The sequence below is a fragment of the Bos grunniens genome, chromosome 9, assembly GCF_055505025.1.
Source record: "Bos grunniens cultivar Pamir isolate PY7600 chromosome 9, Bosgru_T2T1.0, whole genome shotgun sequence".
Lineage (NCBI taxonomy): Eukaryota > Metazoa > Chordata > Mammalia > Artiodactyla > Bovidae > Bos > Bos grunniens.
In genome coordinates, this window is record NC_141173.1 from 104,120,001 (window position 1) to 104,137,093 (window position 17,093).

At 58.2% G+C, this 17,093-nt stretch overlaps 1 protein-coding gene across 3 annotated transcripts in view; it reads right to left on the reverse strand.

Moving 5' to 3' along the window:
* Positions 1–17,093, reverse strand: part of THBS2 (thrombospondin 2) — a 29,894-nt gene that overhangs the window by 4,693 nt on the left and 8,108 nt on the right. For all 3 annotated transcript variants that reach the window (XM_086316722.1, XM_086316723.1, XM_086316724.1), the window contains 16 exons: positions 14,851–15,047; positions 12,649–12,789; positions 11,865–11,961; positions 10,694–10,858; positions 10,347–10,523; positions 10,004–10,177; positions 9,373–9,500; positions 9,141–9,293; positions 8,598–8,816; positions 7,859–7,966; positions 6,559–6,718; positions 5,023–5,141; positions 4,157–4,391; positions 2,581–2,808; positions 1,918–2,189; positions 871–968 (listed from right to left, as the gene is read on the reverse strand). In XM_086316722.1, coding sequence (XP_086172848.1) covers positions 871–968; positions 1,918–2,189; positions 2,581–2,808; positions 4,157–4,391; positions 5,023–5,141; positions 6,559–6,718; positions 7,859–7,966; positions 8,598–8,816; positions 9,141–9,293; positions 9,373–9,500; positions 10,004–10,177; positions 10,347–10,523; positions 10,694–10,858; positions 11,865–11,961; positions 12,649–12,789; positions 14,851–15,047 — 2,671 coding nt within the window. The remainder of the gene's footprint in view (positions 1–870; positions 969–1,917; positions 2,190–2,580; positions 2,809–4,156; positions 4,392–5,022; positions 5,142–6,558; positions 6,719–7,858; positions 7,967–8,597; positions 8,817–9,140; positions 9,294–9,372; positions 9,501–10,003; positions 10,178–10,346; positions 10,524–10,693; positions 10,859–11,864; positions 11,962–12,648; positions 12,790–14,850; positions 15,048–17,093) is intronic.

Here is a 17,093-nt window from a genome sequence, read left to right on the forward strand (position 1 = left end):
GACCCTAACTTGACCTTAACGCTAACCCTAACCCTGACTCTAACACCGACCCTGACCCTAACTCTAACCCTCGCCCTGGCAGCAGGCTTCTGGCCTTCATACTGCATGAAAGCCTTGTGCCCACCTGCCTCCTCAAGAACCGTATGCTGACTGACACGTAAGCACAGGCTCTACCCCACGTGCACAGAGGCTCTGAAGCTCCCTGGTAGGGGAGGGGCTCACGAGTGGAGAAGCAGGGACTCCCCCCGGAACAGTCCCTGCAGCCAACCTGCACCGCCCCTTCTCAGATCTGTCTGTTGTCACAGAGCACACGCACGCACACTCCTGGTGGAGCATCAGACCGGCCTGTGCACTAAGTCCAACTCTGCAAAAAGCTTTAATTTAAGTCACTGTGCTTTAATCAAAACTGATTAAAAATGCTGTCATGCCGAGAGGACGAGATTCTGCTGGACTGCTTTGTCAAAGTTTTGTTGGAGATGAGTCTTGGACTCAGCTGTTCACAAATCAGAAATAAGCAGGAGCCTGTGCAAAGGAATCACGTGCTAATCCACAAAGACACAGCACTTCAACTGCACTTTCCCTCCTATAAGGGAGATGCTTACCCCCTTCTGGCTTATTACAACAAGTTTGGTCTCCTCTTCAATAGTTTTGTTTTGGCTTTTTACTTTCTTTCTTTTTTTTTTAAAGTGATGTGCAGAAGATGCTGGACAGGAAAGAGAAGCATTTAAAGTGGGAAAATCCAGGGAGCAGCACACAGGGCAGAATCCCTTCAGCTGATTCATCTGGGGACGCCGTGCAGTGGAAAGACATTTCTGAAATGGACAAGTGCTGGGCAGAAATGCAGCGGGCAGCAAGCCTCCCTCCCCCTACCTTATGTAGCCTGTCTTAGGCCTGTGGGTCAGATGCCACCGGTAGGCAGTGTAGTCCTTCCAGCCGATATTCTTGGGGTCGTGCCATAGAGTGCGAACCTGAGGGAGAGCATCACTCTAAGAACAACTGGCTCCCTGAGCCTTAAGTGTGGCTTTAGAGCACCAAAAGGGACACAGAACATCCCTGGGACGAGAAACACCCGCGCGCGGGTGGCCAGGTCTCCCTCTGACGAATCCCATAGCGTGAACCTTAGCGTAAGCAAAGCCCGCTGACCGGGGCTGTGCCGTTCAGTGTGAGGAGCCACCGGGCTGAGCTCTGGGTCTCTGCTTTCCCAATGCAGGACCGAGACTTTGGAGCCCTTTTCTATAGGGCACAGACCTATGCTTCACGTGCAAGAGGTTCTCCAGTGGTGTTTATAAAAGCACCAGGCACGGCATCTTTAATAAGCGAGAGTATTGTAATTACCTGAGCTTCCCTGGTGGCTCAGATGGTAAAGAGTCTGCCTGCAATGCAGGAGACTTGGGTTCGAGCCTTGGCTCAGAAAGATCCTCTGGAGAAAGGAGTGACACCCACTCCAGTGTTCTTGCCTGGAGAATCCCATGGACAGAGGAGCTAGGTGGGCTACAGTCCCTGGGGTCGCAAAGGGTCGGCTGCGACCGAGTGGCTCACCCTGACTGGCTGAGGTGAAATGAACATAAACAGAGCCGGGGCTGTTTTTCTCGCGAGGGCCGGGGCTGCTCTCGCGAGGGCCGGGACTGCTCTCGCGAGGGGCCGGGGCAGCTCTCGCGAGGGGCCGGGACTGCTCTCGCGAGGGGCCGGGGCAGCTCTCGCGAGGGGCCGGGGCAGCTCTCGCGAGGGCCGGGGCTGCTCTCGCGAGGGGCCGGGACTGCTCTCGCGAGGGGCCGGGGCTGCTCTCGCGAGGGGCCGGGGCTGCTCTCGCGAGGGGCCGGGACTGCTCTCGCGAGGGGCCGGGACTGCTCTCGCGAGGGGCCGGGACTGCTCTCGCGAGGGCCGGGGCAGCCGCCCGCCGGGAGGAGCCGTGCTCACCTGTCCCTCTGTGTTGCCCGTGTGCCACAGGGCGTTCCTCAGGTGCTCACCCGTGCCCGTGGTGGAGTTCACCACCTTGAGGGACACCCCCGAGTAGCCGTAGGCCCGGGTGGGCTGGTCCTCCCAGTAGGTCTGCGTCACCTGCTTCCACATCACCACGTAGAAGCGGCTGCTGGACTGGTAGCCGAAGACAAAGCCCGCGTAGTCGTCGTCACGGTCCGTGTTCACGTAGAACGTGCCGCTGAAGTCGACAGACCCGAACTCGTCGAAACCTGAGGCCGCAGGGAACATCTGTCGTCAGAAACAGCCTTCTAGGGGACCCCTGGACACCGGCAGAGAGGGCTCTTCCCTTCCATCCAACCGCAGCCCTGTTCCTGGGCGGTTAGGGCACTGAGGGAACTTAATCTTTCTAAAGTTACGGGAGGCCTTCACTGCCTTAGGTAATAAACACAGAACCCGTAAAATAAAAGGGCCTGCTGAATATGAGATCTCAGAGACTGGAGAGGCAAAGACGCCCTTCCCCGAGCTCTTCCATCACAAATACTTAGGAAGATGGTTGGCAAACCAAGGGAGGGTGGGAGCTACCAGAGAGACCCACTGCTCCGTCCCCTCAGTCTGAAAAGGCAAGCTTGCGTGCTCCACGGCGCATATGCTGAGGCTCACCAACAGCGATGCCAGGGTCGGAGTTGGCTGTCTGCACCAGCTCTTTGCCTTGATGGCGAATGACCCAGTTGGGATCAATCTGAGTGGTGCCCTTGGGGTCCAAGTGGACCATCTGGAAGTTCCGGAAGTCTGTCTCGCTGATGGCGTTGTTCTCGGGACACACGTCGTCAATATCAGGAATACTGTCGTTGTCGAAGTCGTCTTTACAAGCGTCCCCACGCCCGTCGCCTGTCGCCAAGGAAGAGCAGAGGGAAAAGCAAAGTAAGGGCTCGCCGTCTGCCTCTCTGGGTCTGAGAAGACTTAGTACATGAGTCTCTGAAACTCTGAGGCCAAGGGCTTGGCAGTGCTTTCTGGATCAGCGCCTGCAATTGCTGACGTTTTGCCCCAACACCCTGAGGAGGAGCCTGGACTCTCTTCTCAAAACGTCGCTCTGATAACACTGCAGTGAAGCTTGCCATATGTGAGCTCCCGTGAGAGCCATTTCTTTTCATTCTGAACTTGAAATTGGGATACAAAACCTGAACCTTGCCAGGGGAAGTCAAGCTGAATTTCCAACTTTTCCCTCTGAATGTCTTCAGAACCTTTGCTACTACCTCAGTTGCCCCGCCCGCAATCTGCTTGGCCTTGAGGGCAGAACTCTCTGATGAAAAATGGTCTCCCTGGGGAGAAATGGACTTCCGCTTTTGGGGGGCATCTTGTCAGTTTTCCCAGGGGTGGGGCTGGGGGCCACGGACCAGCCTGGCTTATGGAGAGATGCCTGCTGAGATCTCATGGGTATGCAGTCCATGCTAACGGTGACAATCCAGATGACCACTCACTAAATCACCCTGTCGGAGCGCCTGCTGCCTTAGAGGGAGAAAAGATACCGAGTTCAACCAAGTTTCCGTCACATCCCTCACACGGTCCTCAGTTCCCCTCAGAGGCACACGGCCCCTCAGTTCCGCTCAGAAGCAGATGGCCCCTCAGTTCTGCTCAGAGGCACACGGCCCCTCAGTTCCGCTCAGAAGCAGATGGCCCCTCAGTTCCCCTCAGAGGCACAGGGTCCCTCCATTCCCCTCAGAGGCACACATTCTGCGCTCTGGGAGACAGGCCTGTGCTCTAGCTGGCGGGAGTGTCCACAGCCCTGAAGACATCCCTGAGCACCGGCCTCGCCTCCACCCCAACCACCCCCGGCACCAGCCAAGCCCTCCCGCAGGCCCAGCTGTGGGGACAGAAGCCGCCAGTCCTCTTGTCAAGAAGGAGCTCTGTGCTGCTCGCGGCCGGGTGTCCTTGGAGCTGCCCTTCAGCCAGTGAGTCTCCATGTGCCTCTGGGTCAGTGGGCTCCATCCTCCCTGCCCCCACCTCCGTCTCGTCCAGGGCAGCTGCGTGCCCTCCGCCAGCACTTGGGTCAGCCTCCAGCAGACGCCAGAGGACACCTGGTCCTCTGCTGTGCCCCTGCTGCGTCACCTGAGACCCTGAGCCGCCCTGGGCTCCGGGCCCTCCAGACCCTCTCCCCGGGGACCACTAGGGCTGAAGAGCTCTTTTCGTCCAACACCTCACGTCCCTGCGGCCCCACTGCCCTGCGGGGGTCACCTACCATCTGAGTCCTCCTGGTCGGGGTTGGCGACCAGCCGGCAGTTGTCCCTGTCGTCGGGGACCCCATCGTTGTCGTCGTCCGAGTCGCAGGCGTCGCCCTGGCCGTCGCGGTCATGGTCGGCCTGGTTGGCGTTGGGGATGTAGGGGCAGTTGTCCTGGTTGTTCTGGTGGCCGTCTTCGTCGATGTCCTCGTTGTTGTCACACTGGTCTCCCACGAGGTCGTTGTCCACGTCGGTCTGGGAGGCAGAGATCGGGGACAGCGGCACTGAGCCTCTGCCCAGCGAAACAGATGCTGGTTGAAGTCGCAGAGCGCATGCAGCCTGGCCCACCTCACCCAACGCGAGCCATGACCGCAGAGAGGAGACGGCCTCCTGAGACAACCCACCAACATCAGAACGGGCACTGGGGTCCAGGCGTCTCTGCATCTAACCCACCCCCTACAGGGGCTCGCTCTCCTTAAGGGGGACTGGAAAGCATTAGCTGCCATGGAATCAGGTCCTTTCTGACAATGTCCTTTCTCCAGCATGCTCTATGAACTACATCAGCACGTTCCATTCCCACTGTGGCTTCCAGAGGCCAACCTGGAAAAGCAGCCAATTCCACTGCCTGCTTCAGGGAAACACCGAGCTGACTGGGAGACTTGCTCCCACGCACAGCGGGGCAGAGGCACCTACTGTCTGGATGGGGGCCAGTGAGATGCAGTCATGCTTGGGCTCGAGTTCAGTCAGCGTTTTCAGTTAAAACGATTGAGCAGCCTGTCTGTCACGTCCAGGCAGAGCGCGTGGAAAACCAGCAGGCCACGCAGTCTGTGATGACCCCTCGACCCCTGCACCTCGCGACGCCCTGATCAGTCGCCCCGCCCCTTACCTGGTCGGGGTTGTGCACCAGCGGACAGTTGTCACAGTGGTCACCCACGCCGTCCCCGTCGGTGTCCCGCTGGTCGGTGTTGTAGACATAGGGACAGTTGTCTCGCTCATTGAAGACATCTGTGGGATGCAGGGAGAACAGGGTGCACGGGGTTTAGAGAAGGGGCACTGCTTGGCTTACTGCATTAAACAACATACAGCCAAACTTTGGTTTAATAAAAAAGAAATCTAAGAAATCATAAAATGCGAAGATTATTAGATTCATGGCAGATTTCCCATTAAAAGGAAAATACCCTTAGTTTAAAGCAGAACCAACTCTTGGAGGTCTCTGGATGGTGAGGCACACCGAGGGTCAGCACGCGAGTCACTGCAGAGTAAATATCTGCATCTTCACGCTGACTGTTTGCCCCAACATCCACTCAGAAAATCTACATTGAGCTGCTGGGGACTGGCCAGCCACCTGGGCTCCACGAACTCACCCATTTCCTACATTACTAGGAAACCAACCAGGACAGACACTGATGGGGCTCAGATGCAGTACCTTATACCCAGAAATCTGAAAGTAGACCATGAATTTCATCCAAGTTATGAAAACTATGAATTAACCTGACATGTGGGGGATCCCAGGAGGTGAGGGGGTCCTGGCAGGTTGGGGGAGGTATTGGGTGGGGGGTCCTGAGAGGTGATGAGGGGTCCTGGGAAGTGGGGGTTCCTAGGAGGTAGGGGGTCCTGAGAGGTGGGGGGTCCTGGGAGGTAGGGAGTCCTGGCAGGCAGGGGTACTGGCAGGTGGGGGTCCTGGGAGATGGGGGTTCCCGGGAGGTGGGGAGAGTCAGGGGAAGGACCCTGACGCATACAGGGCTTGGACGTCACAGATGGAGGACAGGAAGAGATGCCTCATCTCCAGGAAAAGCCCTCTAGAGCAGCCTGGGCAGACGCCATCCTGCGCTGATAGAAGCCGGTCAGTGAGATGCCAAGTGGCAGCAAGAGAGCAGCCTGGAGACAGCACAGTTGGGGGCAGGCAGACGGGGGAGTAGGTGTGAGTCTGGCAGGCTGCTGACCGGGCTGCAGGTGCTCAGGGCGAGGCCGTGCTGGGGGTGGGTGCCGGGTCAGGCCCACGGGCACCACTTAAAAGGCTTGATGCCATCAGAAGTTTCCAGTGTCTAAGGTGAAGCCCTGGCGGGGTCTTTGCAATGGACAGCTCAGTGACGCCTGGAAGCAGATCGCTGGGGAAACACAGGGGGTCCGGGAGACCCTTCTCAGAAGCTTGGTTTGTTCAGGGCAGGGTGCTGGGCTCCTGGGGCTGTGAACAGTGGGCATGAGAGAAGACACCAGGGCTGGCAGGACATGGTCGGGAAAGGAAGCTGCAGGTGCGCTGTTTCCCACGGGGGGTCCGAGGCCCCGGGGAAGAGGGGCTGGAGGGGGATGGTCTCGTGAGCGGAGACATGACTCGGACGTCGTGTGCTAGTTAACATGGGGCGGAGCTCCCCCAGCCAGCACAGAGCCTGCGGCGTCTGCAGCCGCGGGCGGGCCCACTCACCGTCCCCGTCGATGTCCACGGAGCAGGCGTCACCCTCCCCGTTGTTGTCCGTGTCGATCTGGGCCGGGTTGTGAACATACGGGCAGTTGTCGCACCGGTCCCCGACCTCGTCTTTGTCGTAGTCGAACTGACGGGGGTTGAAGAGAAGCTGGCAGTTGTCCTAGAAAAAAATCGAGGGAAGAATTCCAGCAACAGCGTAGAGACGCTTGCTGGGTTACTCATAACAGGACTGGGCACCTCCAAGTCGTGTATTTAAAGCAGATCAAGATAACCAGGGTAGAAATACAGCCAGGAAGCTCTACCTACAATTTCTTGACATCAAGTCATTTTATAATTATTTACACAGTCCATCCATATGAAAAATTTTGAGATTCCCACTCCAGTGTTCTTGCTTGGAGAATCCCAGGGATGGGGGAGCGTGGTGGGCTGCCGTCTATGGGGTCGCACAGAGTCCGACACGACTGAAGCGACTTAGCAGCAGCATGGTAAAGGTGATACAGTATGTATATCACGGTGAGGACAGACACATAGATGGTGACGATAGACATGTCGATGTTGAGGGAATGAAAGATCCAAAGAGTTAATGCATCAATGGAAGTGAACCCGCAAACAAAACTTAGCTGCTCTGTGTCTGTGTCTGAATCATGACTGAATACGTTAGATCACATATGTCTGCTACAACACTTTCGGGAAATGGAGAGTCCCTTGGACTGCAAGGAGATCCAACCAGTCCATCCAAAAGGAAATCAGCCCTGAATAGTCATTGGAAGGACTGATGCTGAAGCTGAAGCTCCAGTCCTTTGGCCACCTGACGTGAAGAACTGACTCATTGGAAAAGACCCTGATGCTGGGAAAGATTGAAGGCAGGAGGAGAAGGGGACGGCAGAGGATGAGATGGTTTGACGGCATCACTGACTCAATGGACATGACTTTGAGCAAGGTCCAGGAGTTGGTGATGGACAGGGAGGCCCGGTGTGCTGCAGTCCATGGGGTTGCAGAGTCGGACATGACTGAGCAACTGAACAATAAGATTCTGCTATCAAGGCAGTGAGTGATAGCATCTCTCCTTGAAGAGACAGCCCTGCATCACTCGCACCGCTGCCCCAGAAGGAGGATGGATAAGTAAAAGTAAGCTATCGAAAGCGTTCTAAGTAGAGCAGCCCACGTGGCTGCACGCCTGGCTGGCTAACGTGCGGTGGAAACCACAGGATTCTCCCGGTGACTCTCAGCCTCATGGGGAGAGAAGTCCCGGTGGTTCACAGTGACCTTCCGAGCACCCCGGGCGCTCGGAGCCCCCCACCTTCTCATCCGTGACGCCGTCGTTGTCGTCGTCGTCGTCGCAGGCATCCCCGATGCCGTCCTTGTCGAAGTCTTCCTGCCCTGAGTTGGGCAGGAGGGGGCAGTTATCCTGTGAGAGGAGGAAGCAGATGTTATGAAAACATCCCCGAGCCCCATGCCCTCAGGAGGAAGCCGGAAGGGCACAGCTGGTGGAGCTTGAGGAAGCCGCACCGCGGAGACCTCACGGCCAGGCAGGGCTCTGCGTGTCCCCCCGGGGGCTGCCTGAGGCCTGACGTCAGCACCGCCCGTGAGGAGAGAAAGGAAGCCTGTGTCTGGAGCCCTGGATCCCGGTGAAGAGCCCAGACCACGGGAACCGGACAGAAGGAAAACACAGGACGGGACCAGGCCCCACCTGGCTCCTCCCTCAAAGCTCCGGGCACCAGTGACGACCTCTGACCGGCCAAGGGGCTGCCCAGGGTCATTCCACTGCAGGGGTGGGCCAGGAGCCGAGGGCCAGCACCACCCATCGCCCCTATTCACTGACTTCAACCCTCTCTGATTTCGGTCAATAAACGTGTATCAGGCGCTCTGTCCTCTACCAATTCCAACAATGAGCTACTTCTCCAGAAAGACCCCTGGAATTTGCAGAAAGCCCCGGGCAGATGCCTTGGGGGGGTGCCGGTGGGTGGCCTGGTGTTCCCCGCCCCTCCGCAGTCCCCGTCGGCGTCTGGGGCAGGCACGCGGCTGCAGGGCACCCACACCTTGACGCAGTGGTACGTGGCGTTGGTGGCGCACACCAGGTTCTTGTTGGGCCAGCCGTCCAGGTCTGAGTCCTCCCCGCAGATGAGCCCGTCACCCGCGTAGCCCGTCTGGCACTCGCACTTGTACATGGGGTCGCTGAAGTGGCCCAGGTAGATGCACTCGGCGTGCCGGTGGCAGCTGTGGGTCTTGTCCTTGCAGGGGTTCTCGGGCTCACACACCTGGGGAGGCGAGGGCGCACGCTGACCCTGACCCTGATGGGGGGACCTGGGAGCCCAGGTCTGTCCAGACCCCCAGGGCTGCGCTCCCCGGAAGGGCCTGAGCTTTCAGTGGTGCCAGAGCAGGGGCACAGCCCGCCCCAGCCTTGGTGATGCCAGGGGTCACAGCAAGGCCGCAGCTCCTCACCTGGGCCCTCGGGATGCTGTGCGGACACTCAGCCCCCCGGGCCCTGCTCCCCGCAGAGTAAGCGGTCCCTCCGCATGCTGCCCGCCCCTCTCCGTCCCAGCCCACCTGATGGTCCTCAAGCCTCTAAGACAGCGGCTCACCTGCTTCTCAGTCCTGGCCGCCTCCAGGCCGACACCAAAGGGCTGGTTCCCCTTGTAGCGCGGCGGGCAGGGCAGGCAGTGGTAGCCGGGGTTGGTGTTGACACAGCGGTGTGCCTTGCTGGTTGCGAAGCACACGTCTGTGACCACGGCGCACTGTGGGACCGACAGGGTGGACATGAGCCTGGGCCCCAGACCCCGTGGGCTGCCCCGCAGCCTGGGGAAGGGCACCCACCTCGTCCAGGTCCTCGCAGTGGGTGCCGTTGCCCAGGAAGCCCCCCGGGCAGGAGCCGCAGGACCAGGAGCCGTCGGGGAAGCTGCTGCACTCAGCTCCGGGGAAGCAGGGGTTGGACAGGCAGCCGTCTGCAGGGAGGGAGGAGACAGTGAGGCTCGCGGCCGTCCAGGAGCAGCACCCAGTGGTGGCCTCAGAGATGCCTGCAGCAGAAGCGTCCAGGCCCACAGCAGGTGCCTGGGGGCCGAGAGGCAGAGGGCCAAGGAGCCACGCCGCACACCCATCTGATGGGCACACCCATCTGATGGGCACACCCACCTGACGGGCACACCCACCTGATGGGCACACCCATCTGCTGGGCATCCTGGATGGGGTGGTGTGCCTGCACACCCACCTGCTGGGCACACCCACCCACCAGGCACACCCACGTGCCAGGTGGCTCCCCACCCCGCACACCCACGTGCCGGGGGGCTCCACACACTGCACACCCACCCATTGGGCACACCCACCTGGCAGGCACACCCACCTACTGGGCACACCCACCTGCTGGGCGTCCTGGATGGAGTGGAGTGCCTGCACACCCACCCGCCAGGCACACCCACCTGCCGGGCAGATCCCCACCCCGTACACCCACCTATGGGGCAGCTCTTCCTGTTACACATCTGCTGCTCCTTGACGTCCCCCACGCAGTCCTTGCCCCCGTGCTGGGGCTCGGGGCTGTTGCAGACGCGTGTCCGCTCACGGATCCCTCCAGCACAGGTGACTGTGCAGGCCGACCACGGGGACCAGGGGCTCCACCGGCCATCCACTGGGGGCGGGAGGACAGCAAGGTCATGCGGGGACGGGATCTGCACTCGTTCTCAGTTGGGTCTCTGAACGAAGACACCAGCCACACAAGGGGCTTCGGGCGCCCAGCCGGCTCAGCCCGCGTCCTGTGGAAAGCTGGCCCGGGGCCGGGCCGCTCCGTGTCCACTCACCCGGGCAGGGCGGGCCCTGGCAGGCCTTGGTCTCACGGCCGCTGCCCTTGCAGCTCCGGCCCCCCATCTGCGGCACTGGCGAGTTGCAGAGGCGGATACGGGTGACGTTGCCGACGCCGCAGGTCACTGAGCAGGAGGACCACGGCGACCAGTGGCTCCAGCCGCCGTCCTGCCGGACTAGCGCAGGGGGCAAGCACATCGGAGCTCAGAGGGCTCAGCAGAGAGCAGGCTGGGCCCTCCCAGGAGTTTCCCACCAACCAGGCAGGGAAGAGCCCCGGCAGCAGGAGGCCCGGACCGGGGGGAAGGCCCCCGGGACCCCCAGGACCCGGGGCGCGCCTGACACTCACTGCGGTGGTCGCACCTGCCCAGGCTGCAGGCCCGTGTCTGGATGGACGGCCCCAGGCAGGTGTTGCTGGTGACGTCACAGGAGCGGCCCCGCTGCTGGGTGCCCGACCCGCAGGTGGCTGAGCACTCCGTCCACTCCGCCCACGGGGACCAGCCTTCCTCGCCGTCTGCACGGGGATACCACTGTCCGTCAGACCCCAGGGGCCCACTGCACGGGAGGCCAGCTCTGGAGTCCGAGCAGAGTCCCTAGGTGGACGCAGGAGGTGCGCAGACACGTCTGTCCCAGGGTCGAAGTGCGGGAGCGGACCCCAAGAAAGGGAAGGGGGCGCACGAGGAGCTTGCCCGGACACCCAGTGACCTCTGGCAGGGAGGAGTCCGTGGGAGACCCTGAGGGCCTCTCAGAGGAGACGCCAACTCTGCAATAGAGCTGTCATTGGGGCCACCAGGACGTGAGCTATTTCCACTCTAACAGCTGTTTGCTGGTTTACATGCAGCAGTGAAACTTCAATTTGGGGTTGAAATGACAGGACGCTAAAATTAGTTCCAAATACTCTAAATGGGAACAAGTTAAATAAAAAGGAAATTTCCTGCCGAGAAACACCAGTGCCTGCCATGCACGTTTGTATACCTCGTGCTGCATTTTCATCGTAAAACTCACCCTGGGTCACGGGCATCATCACCCTGAAGCCCAGAAGCGCTACATTTTCATGGAGAGGTAGAGCCCTGCCCATCGCCAGGGGCTCCCAGCCCCCGCCCAGGCCAGCAACCTGCAGACCCCCAGACCAGGACACGCAGAGCACATATCAGAGAAAGCAACCAGTCCAGTCAAGGCTGCTGGTGACATGGGAGGGGGCGGGGAGCCTTGGAGGCTTGGCTGCTGCCGGGCTGGGGGCCAAAGGCAGGGGGCCAGCTGAGGTAGGGGCACCAAGCCGTCGGGGAGCCAGCAGCATCTGGGGGCTTCCAGAGGGAGGGCACTAGGCCGTCGGGGAGCCGTGAGCGTCTGGGGGCTTCCAGAGGACCTGGAGGCCCCGTTGATGTGAGGCTCCGGGAGCCCTGGCCCCGAGGACCGCAGCCGAAGCCCCAGGCTTCCCGCGGGACCAGCCGGCACACGACGCGCACGGACACGGCTGAGCCTGGAGCCCGGAGGCTGCAGCCCACCCGCCGGGCACTCACCATGGACGCAGGACGGGCAGCACTCGCCCTCCACGAACCAGGGGTCCGCACACGTCGCGGGCGGGCAGCTGATTTGGTGGCAAACAGTCTTAAATTTCTACGAGGAAAAGCGACATTTTCCTTGTGTTTGTGTTACATGCGTTCAGAAACAGAAACGCTGATCAAGAGCCGGAGCGGAAGGATCTGGAGGGTCCGCTTGTTACACAGACGCGGGGACATTTCCCCCCTCAGCTGGAGCGGCTCCCTGGACTGTGCCCCCCCGGGACCCCCACACGGAGCACCAAGCCCGGGGCCCTCCACGCCCAGCAGTGGGACAGGTGGGACGGGCGATGTTCAGTGTCCAGGCTGCCTGGGGAGACTGAGTGGGTGAACAAGGAAACCAAACGGCCTGCCGAGCTGTGGGCACTGACACTCCCCCAGGGGTCTGTGCTGGACCCGAGGCCCTCGAAGGACCGAGCGGCATCAGACACAGGAGGGGCACTGCCAGCCCTGCCCCCTGTCCCCCACCACTGGGCGACCCTGGCCAGGCCCTCCTGGTTCTCCTGCAGACCCACGGGCTGACTCCTTCGGGGTGGCCTCCATCCGCAAGGCGCCTGCAGTCAGCGGGGCTAGCAGGGGCCACGCAGGGTCGGGGGTCCAGCACCCAGGCCGAGGCTGCCCCAGGGGCTGCACATCCGGCTCACGGCTAGCAGGGGCCCTGTAGGGCCGGGGGTCGGGGGGCCCCGCAGGGCCGGGGGTCAGCGCCCAGGCCGGGGCGGCCCCGGGGGCTGCGCGTCCGGCTCACCTTGCACGTGCACTTGGTACAGCTGTCCACCACCCAGGTCTCATTCTCGGCAAAGAACCGGCCGTCCTGCCAGCAGGCGGACACGTTCCTGGTCTTGGGCGGCCCGCCGATGAGCTCCCAGAGAAACTGGTTGTCATTTGACTGGAAGGGGGAGGAAAGGACGTCAGTGTGCACGCGCGGGGCTGTGCAGCCTTCACCCTCAGCCACCGCCCACACCAAACTCCATCTTTAAACAGGTTGCCCTCTGAATCCGGGCTTCCTGCTTCCTGGGAGATGAATCTCCTTGAGTTCGAGGCTTCGCAAAGGAGGCCATGTAGCCGGTGAGCACGTTTTCTACCACAGTCTCCTCACGGCATTCTAACCAGATACCTGGGGCTCTGTCCAGGGAGCTGGCTGGTTACTTCCGGTTAGCAAAGGCTAGTGGTGGTTAGTAAACGTTAGTGATGGTTACTCACGTTACACATGGTTAGTGGTGGTTAGTCATGATATGTGGAGGTTAGTTGTGGTTAGCGGTGGTTACTCATTGTCAGTGGAGATTAGTTGTAGTTAGTGGAAGTTAGTAAAAGTTAGTTGGATCAGTGAAAGTTAGTAGAGGCTAGTCATAGTTGTGGTTAGTGGTTACTCATGGTGAGTGGTGGCTAGTTGTGGTTAGTGGTAGTTAGTTGTGGTTAGTGGAGGTTGTCATGGTTGTGAAATCGCTCAGCTGTGTCCAACTCTTTGCGACCCCATGGACTGCAGCCTACCAGACTCCTCCATCCGTGGGATTTTCCAGGCAAAAATGCTGGAGTGGATTGCCATTTCCTTCTCCAGGAGATCTTTCCGACCCAGGGACTGAACCCGCGTCTCGCCCGTAGAGTCATAGTTGTGGTCAGTGATTACTCATGGTGAGTAGTGGCTAGTTGTGGTTAGTGCTGGTTAGTCGTGGTTACTGTGGTTAGTCATAGTTTGTGGAGGTTATTTGTGGTTAATGGTGGTTACTCGTGGTTAGCAGAGATTAGTCATGGTTAGTCTTGCTTGGTGGTGGTTAGTAAACGTTAGTGGTGGTTACACATGGTTAGTGGTGGTTAGTCATAGTTTGTGGCGCTTAGTTGTGGTTCATGGTAGTTACTCATGGTTAGTGGAGACTTGTAGTTAGTGGAAGTTTGTAAAGGTTCATTGGATTAGTGGTGGTTAGTAGAGGTTAGTCATGGTTAGTTGTGGTTAGTGGTTACTCATGGTAAGTGGTGGCTAGTTGTGGCTAGTAGTGGTTAGTGGAGGTTGTCATTTAGTGGAGATTACTTGTAGTTAGTTGTGGTTACTCATGGTTAGCAGAGGTTAGTCATCATTAGTCTTGGTTAGTGGTGGTTAGTCATAGTGGCAGTTACTCGTGGTTAATGGTGGTTAGTTGTGGTTTGTGGTGGTTACTAGTGGTTATTGTGGTTAGTCATGGTTAGTGGAGGTTATTTGTGGTTAATGGTGGTTACTCATGGTTAGTCTTGGTGGTTAGTCATAGTGGCAGTTACTCATGGTTAGTGGTGGTTACTAGTGGTTAGTGTGGTTAGTCATGGTTAGTGGAGGTTATTTGTGGTTAATGGTGGTTACTCATGGTTAGTCTTGGTGGTGGTTAGTGGCAGTTACTCATGGTTAGTGGTGGTTAGTTGTGGTTAGTGGAGGTTACTAATGGTTAGTGGTGGTCACTCATGGTTAACAGAGATTAGTCATGGTTAGTGCCAGTTACTCATGGTTAGTGGTTAGTTGTGGTTAGTGGAGGTTACTAATAGTGGTGGTCACTCATGGTTAGCAGAGATTAGTCATGGTTAGTGCCAGTTACTCATGGTTAGTGGCGGTTAGTTGTGGTTAGTGGCGGTTAGTCGTGGTTAGTCATGGTTAGTAGAGGTTATTTGTGGTTAATGGTGGTCACTCGTGGTTAGCAGAGATTAGTCCTGGTTAGTCATAGTGGGTTACTTATGGTTAGTGGTAGTTGTGGTTAGTAGTGGTTACTAGTGGTTAGTGGTGGTCACTTATGGTTAGCAGAGATTAGTCATAGTGGCAGTTACTCGTGGTTAGTGGTGGTTAGTCATGGTTAGTGGTGGTCACTCATGGTTAGCAGAGATCAGTCATGGTTGGTTATGGTTAGTGGAGGTTAGTTGTGGTTAGTGGAAGTTACCCATGATTACTGGCGGTTAGTCCTGGTCAGAGGGGCGTCGTTGGCTAGGCACCCACCACTTTGCGCAGGTTCTCGTGGAGCTGGTTCACGATGACGTGCAGCCCCGAGAGCTCTCGGATCATGCTGCCCAGCTCCTCACAGGAGTGCTCACACACCTCTGGGCTCTTCTCTGCACTCGGGCCCACGTGCTCCATGGTGACCATGGGGCTCAGGTGCAGCGTCTCTGTGTTCTCACTGATGGCATTGGTTTCAGCTGCAGGAAGGACATGGGACCGTCACAGTCCGGCTGGCGCGACGGGTGCTGCTCAGAGCGCTCGTGCTGCATGGCTCCCAGGAGCCTGAGAACTGGCTGCTGGTTCCCGCCACAGCCCCGCCCCCACCACAGCCCCGCCCCCATCACAGCCGTGTCCCCGCCACAGCCCTGCCCCCACCACAGGACTCTGCCCCTCACAACACCATGGGGACCAGGCCTCAGACACTGCCACCCACAGAGCAGAAGTTCAGCTCAGGTAAAAAATGCAAAAGCATCAGAGACACACATCTGCCTCATGTTCAAACTGGTTAGAGGCACCAGCCTCCTGTTTTTCTTCTTTTTATATAGCTATTTATATAACTTATTATCTAAATAAATTCCTTATTTTTGTCCCAAACCCCAAATCTGTTTCTGATCCTATAATTTCTATACATTCTGAAAACCCCTCTCAACTCCTCAATTAATCCATTTTTTTCATCCTAAACACCATTTCTTTTGGCTACTTGTTCTGCATTAAGGTAAATTTTTTTCTTGCTAAATGAGTAATTTTGTCAATTCTCCGCTGGCCTCGGAAGACCCCTGAAGTGCAGAACTCAGACTATGGACTAGGAACCCACTGCCCAGAGATGGTACAGGCCTCGGAAGTCCCCAAACACAGGACACATAGCTACACCGCTAATGACAAAAATGATTTGGGAAAGTCCTGAACCAGGCGTGGCCTCCCCGTGGAGCCAGCCGTCTGGGACACAGTCGCCGAGGCCATGTCATCTCTGCAGTTGCTCATGTCTTGTCTGAGACACGCCGTGACTGAGTTACGACTTGTCAGTGTTAAATTCTGTCAAGCACTCTATGACTGGGTGTTTACTACGTGGTTGTAAATCCTTGTTGCAACTCACATGGATCTTGAGAGCCTCCCTCAGACTCACCAGACCCCAAGCCACGTGCGTGTGTGTTGATCGCTCTGCTGCTGCTGCTGCTAAGTCACTTCAGTCGTGTCCGACTCTGTGCGACCCCATAGACTGCAGCCCACCAGGCTCCCCCGCCCCTGGGATCCTCCAGGCAAGAACACTGGAGTGGGTTGCCATTTCCTTCCCCAATGCATGAAAGTGAAAAGTGAAAGTGAAGTCGCTCAGTTGTGTCTGCCTCTTCGCGACCCCATGGACTGCAGCCCACCAGGCTCCTCAGTCCATGGGATTTTCCAGGCAAGAGTACTGGAGTGGGGTGCCATTTCCTTTTCCAGAAAGCCACATATAGCCATAAGCGTATTAATCACTAGTCGTACACAGAAGAATAAAAATAGGGCAACAAAAGTGCCCCAAAGTCCGAGGACCGCCTCACGCAAGATGAGCAGAGTCCGTCCTCAGGAGAGGACGCCCCAGCCTACAGCAAGAGGGGCTGAGACCGGGCTGAGGGCCACGTCTACCCCACCCCTGCCCCCTTGCTGAAAGTCAGTGCTCCCTTTCCCTCCCTCTGTCACCCAGACATTCCCGGCACACCAGGCGACTGCCCCCAAGGATGCCCAGCTCGGATCGGAGACACGCAAGGCTCCCTCCATCTGCGTCCTGGGACCACCGTCTCTTCCCGTGTGTCCTCTCGGACGTCAGTTCACTCTGTCTTAGCTTTTTCGAAACTTTTGCTTTTTTATGACCACCCCTCAGAAAGACTGTGACCTAATCCAGAGGGACCTCAATCCGCATTTCAGCTGGAGCTGGCAGTACAGGTGGAAGGTCACGGCCATAGTGCTCGGGGAGTCTGGGGGCTGAAAGCAAGTGTGGGATCATCATAAAGCCCCACCAGGTGCACAAGCTGCCAAGCATCACAGTTGAAACTCCTTCCCTCCTTGAACTCAACTGACCAACAGCTGAAAGATGCACTGATTGAAAGGTAGACAGCCGCGGACGGAAGGACTCACACATCCGAGCTGCACACACGCCCCAGAGCCAGTGATCAGGTCCTGGGCTCTGAATTCTCAGCCCTGAGTTCCCACTCTGGGGTCAAGGGCTGGGTCGCAAAGCTATGTTACAGACATCAAACCCCATATCCTTC